The 16,733-nt window shown below is 28.8% G+C and overlaps 1 protein-coding gene across 1 annotated transcript in view; it reads right to left on the reverse strand.

Annotated features, from left to right (window-relative positions):
* TrpA1 (Transient receptor potential cation channel A1) overlaps window positions 1–16,733 on the reverse strand; it is a 202,612-nt gene that overhangs the window by 68,036 nt on the left and 117,843 nt on the right. The window contains exon 3 of the mRNA XM_075372580.1: window positions 1,548–1,704. Coding sequence (XP_075228695.1) covers window positions 1,548–1,704 — 157 coding nt within the window. The remainder of the gene's footprint in view (window positions 1–1,547; window positions 1,705–16,733) is intronic.

The following is a 16,733-nucleotide window of genomic DNA, read 5'->3' on the forward strand; positions in this document are numbered from 1 at the left end:
CAGGGGTAGTTTATCTTTTGACAAAAAATCTTGTACAAAACATTTTTGCATGTAAAAACATAGTACTGTTTACATTAGGTTTGATTTGTCATTAAGAGTTAAATCATTTATATCATCATTATACTTGGTACAGTAATTAAAACCAAATAAAAATAGACTGAACAAAATTCAGAGATGAATAACTAAATTAAATCATTTGAGTCAGTTTAAATATCTTAAAACAAAAAGAAAAAATATTCAGTAAATTACACTTCTTGCAATTTGATTGCAAGAATTGAATTTCTCAGAGAATACCATCTTGAAGGTGTAAAACAAGGGTAAAATAACAGTGTTGCTGAAGCCATGTGTAATTAACAAGTTTTCTATGTATGTCATTGAAATTATATAATATAGGATACAATTTAACTGAATCATGCAGGCATTTCACATGCAAGCAATTTGTGGCTGACGACTACAGTAAATAATGCCAGATAAAACATGTTCAACTTCCATGCTTAAAATTTCCCTAATTCAAGTGGCCAAAAAATGTTTATTATGATAAAATGTAATGAAGTTCTGTCTGCTTCTAGGGTAGAGTATATCTGTCAATAAACCAGCAAGAATTACTGATAAGTGTGATGGACAGCGAACATTTTAAAAACTAGATAAAAAATAAAGACAAAACTGTAATGTACAAGACAGAGAGGAGAACCTAGGAATAATTAATGAGTGGATGTAAGTTATTATATTTAACAACAAAAGGAACTTGGACTCCATTTGTGTTATAATGATTTTCACAAAGTTTTTTATTAGCTTGGTGAATGGTACAAAGTAGGAAAACATTAACTGTGAATATAAAGATTAATAAAAACACTAGTTATGAAAAATATAGTAATAAAATAACATAACATGGTAAGCAAGGAGTTCATTTACTATATTAAAATTAAATTATTTTTGAAGACATGCATGTGTACATATACATTCTTATAAATACACAGAGACGTGCATTACAAATGAGAGAAGCAGGTACGGTGTTAGATATATTCATTCAATCATATAACAAGTTGATATAAAATTAAGGGCTGGTGAGCTATTACATATGCAAGGCATGCATTAGCACAGAATACGAGTATCTAGTTTCTTTTCAGTGTTTGGCTTTGAGTGCTTAGATATTCATTAGGTTGCTATTATTGCTGTAATATATATATATCTTGACAAGAAAATATATTTCCACTAACATGAAAAAATTTTACAATCAAAGAGATTTGGATTCAAATAAGTGTTTCATTTACTTTGTAGTGAAGAAGATCAACTCTGACCACTGACTGGAAGTAAGAGATTAACAAAATTACTAAGAGAGAGAGAGAGAAAGAGAAAGAGAAAGAGAAAGAGAAAGAGAGAGAGAGAGAGAAAGAGAGAGAGAGAGAGAGAGAGAGAAAGGAATTATGAAAAAGCCATAGATATGTTGAAGAAATAAATTTATAGAGTTGCTACAAGAAAACTTAATACATTCTTATTTTAACTATTATACTTCATAAACTAATAACAAAAAATTTAGGTAAACTAACCACCACCATGGTTGTATATAAACTGCAGAATGTTAACCTTGTTGCGAGCAGCTGCTTGGTGTGCAGCAGCACGACCTTTAGAATCACGTACTCCAAGACGTGCTGGTTCAGCTAGAAACAGTCTGTTGAAATCTTCCAAATTTCCACTTTCGGCCGCCTAAAAACAAATAATATTAAGTATTAAAATAATGAAAACATCTCAACATGATTTAATCCATAGGTAATATCAGTACATGATAACTCATAATGAAACATTTGATATTGGTATAAATTGCCTCCCTCAACTGATTGTGTTTTGGAAACATGCTAGTATAAGTAACATCTGATTAATGAGACATCCCAACCCTGTAGGGGAAGACACCCGCCTAGTGACGTTCCAGTTGCCACCCCCATGTTCCTAGCCCTGATGAGCTTTAACGGGAGTCGTCTATCACCCTCTGACTTTTTACTACATCTCATAGTAATAAGCCTGGCCTCGTTGGGATGCCACTGATGTGTACTGCATAGAAGGGAAGGGTGGGGGGGAGTAGGATGCTTCACTGTAAATGTTCATGGAGGACATATGAATTCAGTTCTGCAGCCAACATATTAACCTGTGTGATTAAGTTTCACAATTCCATGTTAGGTAACATTAATTCAACACAGCTGTAGAATCATTTTTGTTTATGGTTACTACATGTGTTTTGTTTCTGGGGTTTCTGGCACATAATTTTTTCTATTTCATTATTTCAAAATATATTCTTTTAAAACAAAATAACAGTATTAAACAAAATTGGTAATAGTATACAACAAAATTAGTTCTCATATAATCTTGAAATTCAACCTGAGAAGAAGGATATATAAAACAGATCTCACTTACAAATATACAGTATACTCTGTATATAATAGAATGCCACATAAAATATATGCAGTTTGTACATCTTAAGGAAAATCTCACCATTAGAAGCAGAGGACGAATCTGCAGTGTGTTATGTTATAAGAATTAAAATTAATAAACTGAAAAATACAGTGAAAATTTTGAACAACCTGAGCTCTTGACTTCATGCACTGCAGGATCTGAAGAGCTTGCAGTTCTGCCATAAATAAGCAACCATCCAGATGAGAAGATAACAGTAATTTCTTATACTATTTAAGTATATAACAACATGATAACGTTAAAAAAAAATTATTATTCTTCTAAATATTATCACTGGGATTTCAGTGAAAAAAGGAATACTCTATTTAACAGCTTTTTTACTACTTTTTAATCCCATTTTTTATTCACCAAAGTACTGGTAAAGTACAACATTTCATTAATGGTTTGTAATCATTAATCCCCAAATCCAAATTTTGTGTAAAAGTCACTGATGAAGGTTTTTAAAGATTGAAGATTTTAAAGTTTTAACTGATTTCACTTATTCTGAAGTCCAATATGTAGTTCTAAAATCTGTTATAAATAATGCAATGGCACGTCGTCATTTATTTTTATGAGTCCAAATTTTTTAAATTTTTTTTTAAATTTATAAAATGTAAACAACCATAGCACCTGGTATGAACAATCAACATGGCTAATTCAAAAGCTGCAATTTTATAATTGATCAGATTAATAAAAGTTCATTAACTGCAAGCAATATGAATGTGTATTTAATTACAAAGGTAATGAATGGTAAGCAGTAATTCAATGCAATATGAATATATCCGAAAAATTACATTTTACATCCCTGAGGCTCTGAATCACTAGCTTTGAAACATTTATACTACTTGTTGTCACCAGAGGGCTACTAGAGACACCTTGTTGCAAAAATGATAGGTAGGCCAGTCTAAATTAAATAAAAATTAAATGAATTAATTAAAGTTAAATGTGTTAATATAATGTTCATGTAAAGTTTTAAATATAATTATTCCAATAACACAATTATTACAAAATTTAAAAGATTTATACCACAACTAAATTTGAATTTATGTGAAGTACAATTTGGTAGGATATATATTCAAAATTATAAATAATATTAATAAAAACATAATAATAATAATAATAATAATAATAATAATAATAATAATAATAATAATATTATTATTATTACAGGCACCCATGTGGGGTCCTGTCCACCATTGGGCATGTCTGGGCAAAACTCATACGTGTCCATGATATTATTTTTATTAATAATAATAATGCTTTGGACAAAACCCAACCCCACGTCCATGCAATTACACACGTCTGGGGCAAGCAATAGACTCGGTACATTGGTGCCTTTGCTTATTTTAGCCTAGAGAGCAATGGTTTGCTCAGGAGCTCTTTGTGGAGTACAGGATTGGCGATCAATAAATGATTGGCCCCATTAGCAAGGGTCTAATGATTGACCACAATAGCCGCTGCCCCTAAAACTTGCTGTCACCTAGGTGACAGCATTAAAAAAGCAATGGTTTCTATGAACTTTAGAAATTTTATAATGAAAATATGATTTTTTAATATTCATGCAAGATTGCAACCTTTGAAAGTTTTGACAACGTTTTGTTGGAAACGGTTTGTATGTTTTAAGTGCTTTTAATAAATGTTTTGAACTGTTTTTAGTGTGTTAGTTTTAAGTGATTTTAAGTGGTTAGAACCCTTTACACCCTTGTCATATTGTGTTTCTTTTGGGGTTTTATTACTCCTTGACAAGTCTATTTTTGGATGATCTGATCTACTATGACAAGACTAATCTACTGACTATGTCGCTGGTGTTTTTAACAGGGCTGGAAAGATATACAGTATTTTATTTTTTTATTTTTTTCAATGTGGAAAGGGGCAAATGACCACAGCAGTCGATGCTCCTAAAAGTCCAAAAAAAGTACTTGCAACATGTAAAAAAAATTAATATTTAATTAAAATTTTACTTACAAATCCATTTTCATAGAGGTCCTGTTTATAAAATAAATCACCGAAAATTATTAAAATGTATTGCCATCTTCTACAAATAAAAGTGTACTAATATTTTTATATGCTCATCAATGACTGAGCTATGTCTGGCTTATTAATTAAAAATCATGTAATATTAGGTATATAAGTACATGTCATTATTGTAGATAAAACCCTATTATTATAAAAGATAACTTATCATGTCTGTTTTCTAATAAAGTAGTTTTATAACCAGTAAAATTTTAAAACTTTTAATTAGTTTTTTTTTTTAATTACATTAAGTTGAAATAATGTTAGCTGATTGGTGAATCTATATATGTTTTATAAATGCTCAGAAAAAAAATGGCAAATGAATATGGAAGTTTATTAATTATGACAATATTTAAATGTGTAATTAATTCATGTATTTAATGCTTAGTAAAGTTGAATTAAAGTAATAGTTTATTTAGTATCAGTAATAAATATTTATACTTTACAAAGGTATGTTAAAATTTATCTGTACACATTCATTTTTAGTTAATTTAATCATTTTTTTGACTATTAATAATTTTTTATGAATTATTAATCATTTTATAATGATTTACACTACATCAAAAGCAATATACAAGTAGAATGTGAATGAGCTTTAAGGTTTAGCTTGACTCATCAGTATTCATTGGTTTTGTCTGCATATTTACATATTTTTTAATACATCTGAAACAGTCTAATAAAAATTTTACAGGACTTGCGTAAATAAAAAGCTTGTGTATATAAAGCTAAATTTACAGAGTTCAATTTTATCAAAAGAATCTGTTGTTTACACTAACAATAAATAGTAAATTGCATCTTCTTATCGATCAATAATCCTACAACACTAGTAATGTTTAAGGATATAATATTACAATGAAAATAATACTATTTTTTAATATAATAAGATTAAGTTACATTAATGCAGAGGAAGGTAACAAATTAACAGATAAAAATAATGAGCTCAAAATATAGCACAAAAATCACTTTTCTGAGATGATATTAAAATAGAGTATACAGAGCAAAATGTTGTAAAAATAATTTATTTAAAATATAACATGAAATTACTTGTTTTTAATTAAATAATAATTAAAACTTCATTATTTACTGATAATAATTTCATTTAATATTGTAGCTTACTTTTATATAAATTAAATGCATCTCATTAACAGGGAGTAATGTTTAAAATCTTAGCAAACTGATGTAAAAATTTTAGTTAATGAAACGAGGTGAAGTCTTCATTTGGTCTCATATAGTTAACCTTGGAATGTATGATAATAAGGCAAGAAAATAATTATTATATCAAGATTATGATAATGGTTATATATTTTATTTGCTAAGTATAATTCTTTACATAAATAAAGTTTAATATTTTGAGTATAAGGAAAAATTAATAATACTTGTTACTTGATATATTGATAGAATTAATAATTAATACAATAAATTAATACATTTAATTTATAATTAATAATTAATAATATTATTAATTTAAATTAGTAATAAATAAAGTAGCCCTAATAACTCCTACACAAGAAAAAACTCCATGGTTATTAAAAACTACAGAAGTAATTTCATTGTTGCTATTGACTTATACAGTTGAAAATGCTATTGAATAGAATTGTTGGGAAATTGAAAAAAAAAATCAAATTTCTTAATACAAAATTTTGGGTTCATTTGATTCTCTTGACCAAATGATGTTTTTATCATAAATATTCTACTGTATTTAGGCTACAGTTACTAATAAAAATGAACAATTTTTAATAAACAAAATTTGGGTACCACTGACTCCCTTTCTTTTCTTGATTAGCTTCCGCAACCACTGTAAGATATTACTTCAGAGGATGAATGAGGATGATATGTGTGAATGTAAATGAAATGTAGTATTGTACAGTCTCAGGACAACCAATACTGAGATGGTATTACGGTGTTGAGGAAAGTTAATGAACCAGATTATTTAAGAAGGCTGATTCAGAGATATTTGCAAAAGAGGGTCCTCATATACCGCCTGGTAATAAAGAAATTAGATTTAGAGTCTTGAGCAGGAGATTAGCAGAGATTGAGTAGGAGAGTCTTAAAGAGATAGGACCGTGGTTCAGAAGGAGGTTTGGTGAGCTGAATTTTTGGCTCACTCAATTCCTGACCGTCCACGGTTCCTTCAGGGCATATATCTTTGTGAGGCACAGGTCGGAGAGCCCAGAATGTCAATACTGCAGTGATAGAGATACGACAGAACACGTATTTTTTTTATGTATTGGCTGGGAGAAAGAAAGACAAGAATTTTCCACTATAACTGGGAGGATAGACCCTGACGTGATCACTGTGATGTTAACTGGAGTAAATAAATTTGTGGTGGTGTCCGGTTTTGTGTACAAGGTGCTGCAGTGGAAGGAAAGGGATGTGTCAAGGAGCTTAAGGAGCTAGTGAAGTATGATAAGATCGAATCTTGGCAGCTGGGTGGGGTTCTGGGAACGACATATTCGGGCCTGGTTCTCTCTCCAGGGGGTTAGGGGAATGACTGAGACCAGGAAAGACTGGGAGACCAGGAAGAGGAAAGACTGAGACCAGGTTTTAAACTGGACCGGAGAGCGAAGGGGTGATGGACAGCCCTCTGCAGAACCATTGTTCATCTGTGCTTATACAGATGGATGATGGTGATGAGGCATGGAAACTCTTGACCCCCAAGCTCAAAGGCACCCCTCAGGGGTGTGCTATGCTTAATTGCTGATCTGACCTCAGGTAGGGAGAAATGGTGAGTTAGGAGTTTTAGTCTGTAGGGTGTGGGCACACATAGGCTCTAAATAATAACATCTAGCTGAACCCGTGTGAGTCCAACACTCCCCAACTTATGGGGGGGGGGGGGGTACGTAAATGCTATTTCTCTGCAACAATGACAAAAAATCACATACTTGGTGGTTAGGTTGAAACCCAACCACCAAAGAACACCGATATCCACAATCAGTTATTCAAATTCGTATAAAAGTAGCTAACTAGCTGCCTATACTAAATTTGAACTTTAGAAATCTCGACTTCAAAATCATTTTATATGGATTTGAATATTAGAAAATGAATGCTGGTGTTCTTTGGTGTTTGGGTTTCAATTAACCACACATCTCAGTAATGATCGACTTGAGACTGTACAAGACTACACTTCATTTACATTCATACATATCATCCTCATTCATCCTCTGAAGTAATACCTAACAGTGGTTCTGAGGGCTAAACAGAAAAAGAAGGAGTCCACTGACTCCCTTGCTCAAAAAATACTAAATATTACATTTTTAATATCAACCACAACTTGAAAAACAGATAAAGTATCAGAAATAATAAAAAAACAATTTTTTTTAAAAACATTCTATGTTGGGCCTTATGTATTGGCTTTTTTAAAAAAAAAAAGTTCCTATGTCGTCTAAATTAATACAAGATACAGTTTTATTTTCAGTATTGAAAAAAATTTAAAAGCACTGATATCTTAAGTACAGGTCCCATTCAACTCCATTTTTGGGGCTTAAAAGATTGGAATAATTATTTACTTCAGTAAGTTAGCTCGATTTGGTGAAGTGTTATTCAATAAGACTAAACAAATTATAATTTAATTTAAAAAAAAAATATATATATATGATATATATGTACCGTGATGCCCCCTTATTTTATGAGACGGAAAATCAGGCCTACTCTGAAGTATGTAAACCTAATATTTTTTCTAAATTTCAATTTTTTTGGCCAACAGGTTTTCGAGATATAAGGCAAATACAGTTTAGAAATAAAGTTGAATATCCCCTTACTACTATATCTCATCGGTTTAAAAATTGGAATTTTAAATAATTTAATAATTACTTTCATCTTACTAAAGCTCAAGTTTCTACGGCCAATATAAAAAAAAATTGACAACAAAGTTGTAATACTTTCTTGGCATTGGTTAGTTATTCTTATATAATGGAAAGATAATGATACTTTGAAATAGTTACCTAGGATTTATTTTTTGGGTTAGGGGTAATTTTGATGAAGTTTTATTATAAAATTATCGCTATATGTTTTTAAATAAGCCAAAATAGTTAAAAAATTCAAAAAATCGTTATTAGTTTATCTATTTCTGCTCACCCACCTCTAAAATCACCTTTTAAGAAAGTTTTTTGATTTTTATACATATACTATGTTAAATGGAAGAAGCTAAAAGCTTTTCACTGAAAAATGTACAACCAATAAAAAGCTACCGAAAATTTCTTTTTTGGGGGTGGTGGTGAATTATGATGAAATCTTGTAATATTATTATGAAAAATTTAAATAAATCAAAAAAGTTTTAAAAAATCCAAAAAAATTGATATTTTTAAATTTGATCGGCTCTTCCATCCCCTATATCGCCCCCAAAGTATATTTTTGGGGGTCACTTGTACTACTACCACTACTATGTCTAGGAAGACATAAAAAAAATTGGTTAAATATATGCAATAAAAGGATAGCTTTTTCCTATTTTTGGGGAAATGGGGAATTTTGAGAAAAACATAAAACAAATGCTAAGATAAGTATGCACTGCTATACTGAGCTTAACATAAAGTAGGATTAAGTTTGCAAAATTTTGAGAAAATTGACCCCAAAAGTTTACCAACAAATTGCACCATATACACGAGTCTACAAAATTTCATCAAAATCGGTTTATCCAGTCAAAAGTTATTAAGCTTCAATCAAGCCAGCACAACGTACATATGTACATACATACAAACATTAGCCCCCACTTTCTTTTTTGTTTTTTCGGGTCCCTTGGTCGAGAAAAGCAAAAAAACCCCACGCACCATTTTTTTACTAATTACCATAATTTCTTTCTTACAGAATACCTCCAGAGCTATGATTCCAGGAAAGTAAAAGTAAACGATTAAACGTTGTAAAAATTATTCCTCCCTTTTTTTTAATTTTGTCCAAAATTTAGTGCTATCAATTCCCTATGAACAGAATCTTTTTAAAGAATTTATCTTGAGCCAGTCCTGAGATACATACAGGTCAATACACTTACACACATCTGGAGATTTGTGTAACTTTTTTGTGTACCTTTTTTGGATTAAGGAATTTCAAACATTCTTTGTTAATTCCATCATAATAAAAATAATTAAAAAAAAAAATAATTATTATTTTATGCCATATTCAATATTCGAATCAAAAATGCAAAAAAGATACTAAGCATTTAAAAATTTAATTTAATTTATTTAAAAAGAAAGCAAAACATTTCGTCAATTTTATACATAAACCAACATCAATTTGTCTACACTTTATTATTATTTCCAATTTTCAACATCATTTCCAAGTGTAAATATAACTATAATAAGTACTTAGGGGGGGGGGGAGAGAGATTAATGATTCTGAGATTAAGTACATCAGAATTTAAGTACTTATTATAGTTATATTTACACTTGGAAATGATGTTGAAAATTGGAAATAATAATAAAGTGTAGACAAATTGATGTTGGTTTATGTATAAAATTGACGAAATGTTTTGCTTTCTTTTTAATTAAATTAAATTAAATTTTTAAATGCTTAGTATCTTTTTTGCATTTTTGATTCGAATATTGAATATGGCATAAAATAATAATTATTTTTTTTTTTTAATTATTTTTACATATTTTATATATATATACATACAAAACAAGATATTCTGACTGACTCATAATGAACACCCAGGAAAAACTACAGAAGATAAATTGATGAAAATTTATATACACGTTCTTCTTACGGAGCAAGTGCACGTAAGAAAAGATTTTTTGAAATTCTGAGTTTAAAGGGTTAAAATGGGGTAACATTAAATTTTAATATTTTTTTAATTTCTCGGTAACAAATAAAGATATCATCAACATGAATTTTGGTATGTGTATTCTTTCATGTGAATATTTAAAAACCAATTAAACTTTTGCAATTCGACTTTGAAAGAGGTTAAAAAAGGTAAAAAATGTCGAACAGTGATTGCAAATTTTCCCGATTTCCGGCTACAACAAAACGAGATATTCACTCGATTTGAGCTTGCAAATACTCTTTAGATAAATATCTAAAAAATGTTTTCGGATATTTTTGAATTAAAATTTTTTAAGGGATGCGACGGTATACGGCGCGTCGGCTAAACCCACACAGCTACTGCCGCTGTTACTGTATGTGCGACGCGACTGGTTGCACCTGTCTCCGGTTACTTGATTAAAAAAACATAAAATAAAGAATTTAAAAAAATGAGTAACGAAGTACGGTCATCTCCTAGTGGTGTTTGTTGGGTAACGCTAAGAACCGGGCAAAATACATTTGTATCCGTACGAAGGACGGGTAACCAGCAACAACTACTATGTTTAAGAAATCCGCGTATTTTGAAACCCGCATTCTTCAGATCACTCAATGTTTCAGGTCCTATAGTGACCAAACTGTTCTGAAAAAAGTACAACAATACATTGATAATTTTTTTAAATTGAAGAGGCTCTAATTTTTATTTATCATTATTATTCTCATAAATATGAGTTAATAAATAAAGGAGGGTCCGGGGGCAGATCACTATGGCTAGACGGGAAGAGCGAGCGAAGCAAGCCCTAACCGGCTCTAATATAAAATGTAAAAATAACTAATATTTACAACGATCTTCTAACAAGAAACAATATTTTGAAAACTTTAACTCTTTTTCACCTAATCAAAAAACCAATGAAAAATCTATTACATATGACTCTACTTTACAAATTATAATGTAAAAAAAAGGTCCATAACAATCTACCATTATAATAGTGCATTTCATAATTTTAATTATTATCGATACACATCTACATATTCTATAAAGTCAGATTTCAAGTAGTTTTGGATCTCTAACATTATAAAAATAAATGAAGATTTTATGATTTGTAATTAATTCTTTGTCATATCTGTTAATAAATTTTGAACAATATGTTGGTGGTATAAATATAAATATTTGAATATTTTTATTACACTGCTTCGCCATGCCATTCAAAAAGTTTATTTTAAAACATTATCGCAAAATGAAGATGTAAGAATAATCAAAATATCTAAAAAAAATTTAATTGTGTTTCTTGTAACAATGACAAAAATTATTATTGTAAGTAATAGAAGTCTTTAGTGTTTATCTTATTTACAGAAAGTTTGTTTCGTTAACCTTTTCAACGGGATTTTCAGGTTTAGAAATTGATTAATGTAAAATTGTGAAATTAAAAAAAAAAAAAAAATCTTCGTTGAGTTGTGTTGACGTTTTCTTATTTAATCGGTTAGTTTTAAAATACTGTAAAAAAACCATAAGTCCATATTGATTTTATTTTCTAAAGGACGACACCAAATATATTTAAGATGATCTAATAAAAACAAAATCAAAGGCAGTTTAATATCACGGTTTGTATTTTTATTTATCAAATGATAATAAATCGCGTTTTTCTTGGGATCATTCATTGAAATTTGTTAAAGTTAAATTCATTAGTAGCATGCCATTTAAGCGATTAATTAAAATAAAAAATGGTTTCCTCAAATCAAGTGTATATTAAAGTTATTAAAAGTGATCATTGTCGGACGGGTAGAAAATTATTAAGGACTACGGTTATGACAAAATAGGTATTTAAGCAGTAAATTATTGAAATTTCGTAAGAGAATTATTAAAAATGTTTGGGAATTGATTAAATAAACCTAGCTTCATAAGTGTGGGTTTCATTAATCACCACTAGTTGATTAGTGGTTTTCAATGAGCGCAAGTACCTCATCCCTAGTGACTACATTTGAAATTCCATTGTCTTTAGAGCCATCCTCTGAAGTCTCACTCACGTAAATTATCAACGATTCAGCTGCTGATTACTTATACAATTTTTAATCGAACTCTTTCCTTTTCTAGTTTAATTTTTTTTTAATTCGTTAAGTTCTGCATTATGATGCATTCTCTATCATACTACACTGCGCAACTTATTTAAGTACATAAATTTCCTAACGTGCTTCGATCTCTTCTCTTCAAGTACGATTTTTGAAAAGACCGGGTATTTACCATAACTTCTGATAACAAAGATCAATTAAAAAGTTAAAGAAATTCTCGAACGAAGTTCTTCTCAATGAATTTGAAGTTTGTAATCTATTTTGATAATCTTGAATCACATTACAATTGGATTTTTTTTATTCGAAATATTTTCCTTAGTTCACATAAAAGTTCCCATAAGTAAAGTTTTCTTTACCAAAGTAATAAAAGCACATCAATGTACTTAGATAATAAATAATGTAACAGATAAAGTGTAACCTTGGCAACACTCGATTAATTTTCAGACGTAATGACATTGCGCAATTGTGAAAATGTGGCACAATATTGTGAAAACATTGCAAAAGTTGCGAATAATAAATCAGATACGGTCACCTTTAATCTGTATTTACCAGAAAATTTCAATTGAACTTACTATGAAGATGCAACTTATTACTATGCAATAATTTGTTAAGCTTCTACTATACAATATTTTCTAGAATGCATTGAATTGATTTATTTATCTTAACCATATAAACGATATAAAATTACGACAATTTGAAAAAATGAGAATACTTCACACTGTTTCATATTACAACCACTTTTCATGTGGATAAACGGTCAGCTTTACAGACTACCGTAAAGCTTAACATGGGTCGTAAAAAAGAATAATAAATTAACCTTTATTTCACTTACTGTTTTCTTTTCTAAATCATATTAAAAGAGAAATTGTAGTTTATATCTGTAAATAACCGCTAATTTAAATTGATAACAAAAATGTTGGAGGAGTATGAAACAAGTTATTTTAAGCAAATGTGGCTGAAATATCCATGAATCACCGCTCATCAGTAAATCGTCTCCATTTCAAAATTTAATGGTTATTAATTTTAGTGGTTATTAATCAACAATAATAATAATTGTTATTTCATAACTTTATCGTCAACAGACAACAACAGCTTTCATAAATAAATTACACGTACGGTTTCAATTTGTAAAGTGTGGTTGAGATATTCAGTTTTACATAAATAATTATTTATTATATTTTGTTCTTAAACGAAATCTAATAATAACATTTAATTTATAATTAAAATCATTAGGATAATTAGTTTTTGTTTAGTTGTACTTTTTATATAGTAACTGCTAAACTAAAAAAAAAAAAAAAAATAATCATCAATATTTCTGCAAAGCGATTGAGTTTATAACAAATTCATTAAGGGGTAATAGGCGAAATGTAAACCTTAGTTTAAAAGTCTGATGTGGACATTCTTCCTTGTACGCCTATTAAATTACATATACACATTTTTTGTTACACTTCGTAAATTTTAAATATAGTAAATTTGAAGGATAGAGTAAGTATTTTGAAATTAATAACTTATAAATTATTATTATAAATAAAAATAATTTTTCTTGTAAAAACAAATATTTAAAAAAAAAATTATTTGAATCCAAATGTCAACGGTAATTAATAAAATAATTTCAACAATCACTTTAAATTGAATGCAATTCAAAAATCTACAGTTAGTACCAACATAACATTGTATTTTATTGTTCTGTAAAATAATTAAATAAAATGATTTAAAAAAAATAAATTTACAATTTTTAGAAGATTTTGCTAAGAAAATTCAAAGATATACGATTCTAGATTATATTTTTCAATTAATATTAAATAATCCGATAATAATATACATGGTTATTACCAACATTACATTTAATTATTCTAAATGTCGATTGCCCAGTCGATTGCAATCAAAAAGGGAAGTGCAAAATAAATTAAAATAAATAAATACAAAATTTCAATATTCTATCGCTAATTGTTTTTGATAATGTGTAAAAGGTAAAACAAGACAGGCTTTGGAAATAAAATTATTCTAATATACTAAGATCATGCTTAATGTTAAAAAAAAGATTGTTTTTCGTAAAGAAATTATTTCTAATTCTGAAAGAAAATAACTGTGGTGACCTTTTTCTATAAAAAGTTAAATCAGTGGAAGGCAACTAAGATTCATATTACTGTAGCTAACAAGGGGAAGGTTAGACACTGATTTGAACCATATCGCGTGAATGAGTGTTACATTTTACGTGTCTTCATCACAAAATATTCACTTAACACACAATAATAAAATACACAATAACACAATAAAATAAATACATAATAAAATAAAACAATAAAGATAACTACACAATAATAAAATATTCATACACGCAATATTCAATTATACTCAAGAAAAATGACCCTAAAAATTTCCTTAGCATTTTGTATTAGTTTATATATTAATTTTGTTTCACGTCGCTCAAGTAGATATGTGGTGTAAGTGAGAACGTGTCGGATCCGTAACCATGGACACATCGGTTCGAATCCGACTTCATATACATAATATTTAAAAATTAATTTTTAATTTAAATATACTGATTTATTAATAATTATTAACTTCTGATTGCAAAAATGTTTGAATTAGAATTATGAGATATTTGAATTTTGAGATAATTGAATGTTTGAATTATGAGATATTTGGGAATTTCGTCCGAAAATTCGGATCCGGTTAAAAAGTAGTAAATTTTCCCAAAACTTCGGTCGCTACTGTACAGAATTTGTAGTAACAACTGTGTACCCTAATATATATCTCACTTGTTTGAAAAACCATGTAAACGAGGTTGCATAAGTTCAAGGGGCATTTTTTTAAACTTTATTAAGGGTTTTTTTTCTCAGTAATTAACGCATCTTAGCGACTTGAAAATGTTGCTAAAATGTGTTGTCATTAGAAGAAAACCTGTATACAAAATTTCAGAGCGAATGAATAAGCGGAAGGGCTTCAAAATTCGATTGAAAGGTTCCGTACCGTGAATCTCACAAACAGAGTCCAAAAGTGAGTTAATATAAGAACGGTAAAAACATGTAAAACGTGTCAGTTAATGAATATTCAATAGTGAAAATAGCTTTTATGTAAATAAAAATGCATATAAAAAAGCGGTATTACCGGTATGTTAGTATATGTTTCTTAATGAACGAAATTTCATAAGAAGCATACCAATACTGTGATAAACACCCGTTTGTCTTTTTATTGTTTTTTTTTTCACTCTTGTTTTTTGGCGAAGATTCACTCGATTCCTAAACGGGAGTCTTGATTATAGTGAATCTGTAAAAAATTTTACTTTGTAATTTGTATACTAATTCTATACAGTATACAATTTATCAACCATTTGAACAAATACGCTATCATTTTTGTTAAATAAAAATCTTAATAATCTATGTAATAAAATATAATCCGATAGAACTAATATTTATGGAACTATTAATGATTAAATATTTAAATGGCTGCTAGTTTTAAATTTTTCAAGGTGTAATTTTCAAATTTATTTATTTTGTGGAAGATATTGTTCGGTACAAATACGTCAAAATTCTCTAAAACATTTCAATCCGTTTTTAATACATACATCTTCATTGAAAAAAAAAAAAAAACATGGCGGGGCGGGCAAAGGGGAAATATTAACGAAATAAGCCATTTATCAACATGAAGTTTTTTGCTTATTTTGATGTTTTGAATCAGCCCATTAAGTTTGGCCATCACCTGGGACACTATATCATAAATTTTATAAAAGACTCGTCCAAATTTAAACCAATTTCTTAAACGAGTTTTTACTACTAAAATTTATTCAGTCGTATCTTAATCACTAGTTAAATCACAAAATACGTAGATTCATGATAAAATTGTAATAAAAATATGACAATTATAGATAATATTTTTATAATATTTATTTGTGTTTTTTTTACTGCTGTATCTTTAGCGATATTACAGTGCTGGTAATGTAATACTGTACTTACTCAATTTTAAAGGGAAAACCTGGGGAGACTTATACTAATCTTAAATCGTACGTTGTTGGTAAACAACGTATACAAAAGACGTCATAAAATATATAATCCAATAAAAATAATCATATTTTATGTCTTATTTAAAGTTATATATTTATTATATTAACTTAAAGGTCAAATAATATAATGTTCCAGTACATAACAAAGTCTGTTTATCTGTTAGTTCAATTTTAATAACTCTTATAGGTTGATGATATTGACCATCATTCAGAATAAAGCTGTACGACATTTTAAATATACATAAATAGTATACCGGTCAGAGACAGCTTTATACCATTTTCTCTTTTTACACGACTGCTCAAAGAAGAGTGTAATGTATTTAGGGTGTATGTATATATGTTTTTTCGACTGCAGCAGTTCAAAGGCTGAATCAATTTAGATGTATGACTGCATTGGAATCCTTACGTTACCGGGAGTATCATAGCTATATATACACACAGGGTGTTTCACAAAGAACAAAAATAATTTCAGGAAAAATTC

The sequence above is a fragment of the Lycorma delicatula genome, chromosome 8 (genome assembly GCF_047948215.1).
Source record: "Lycorma delicatula isolate Av1 chromosome 8, ASM4794821v1, whole genome shotgun sequence".
In the NCBI taxonomy this organism is placed as follows: domain Eukaryota; kingdom Metazoa; phylum Arthropoda; class Insecta; order Hemiptera; family Fulgoridae; genus Lycorma; species Lycorma delicatula.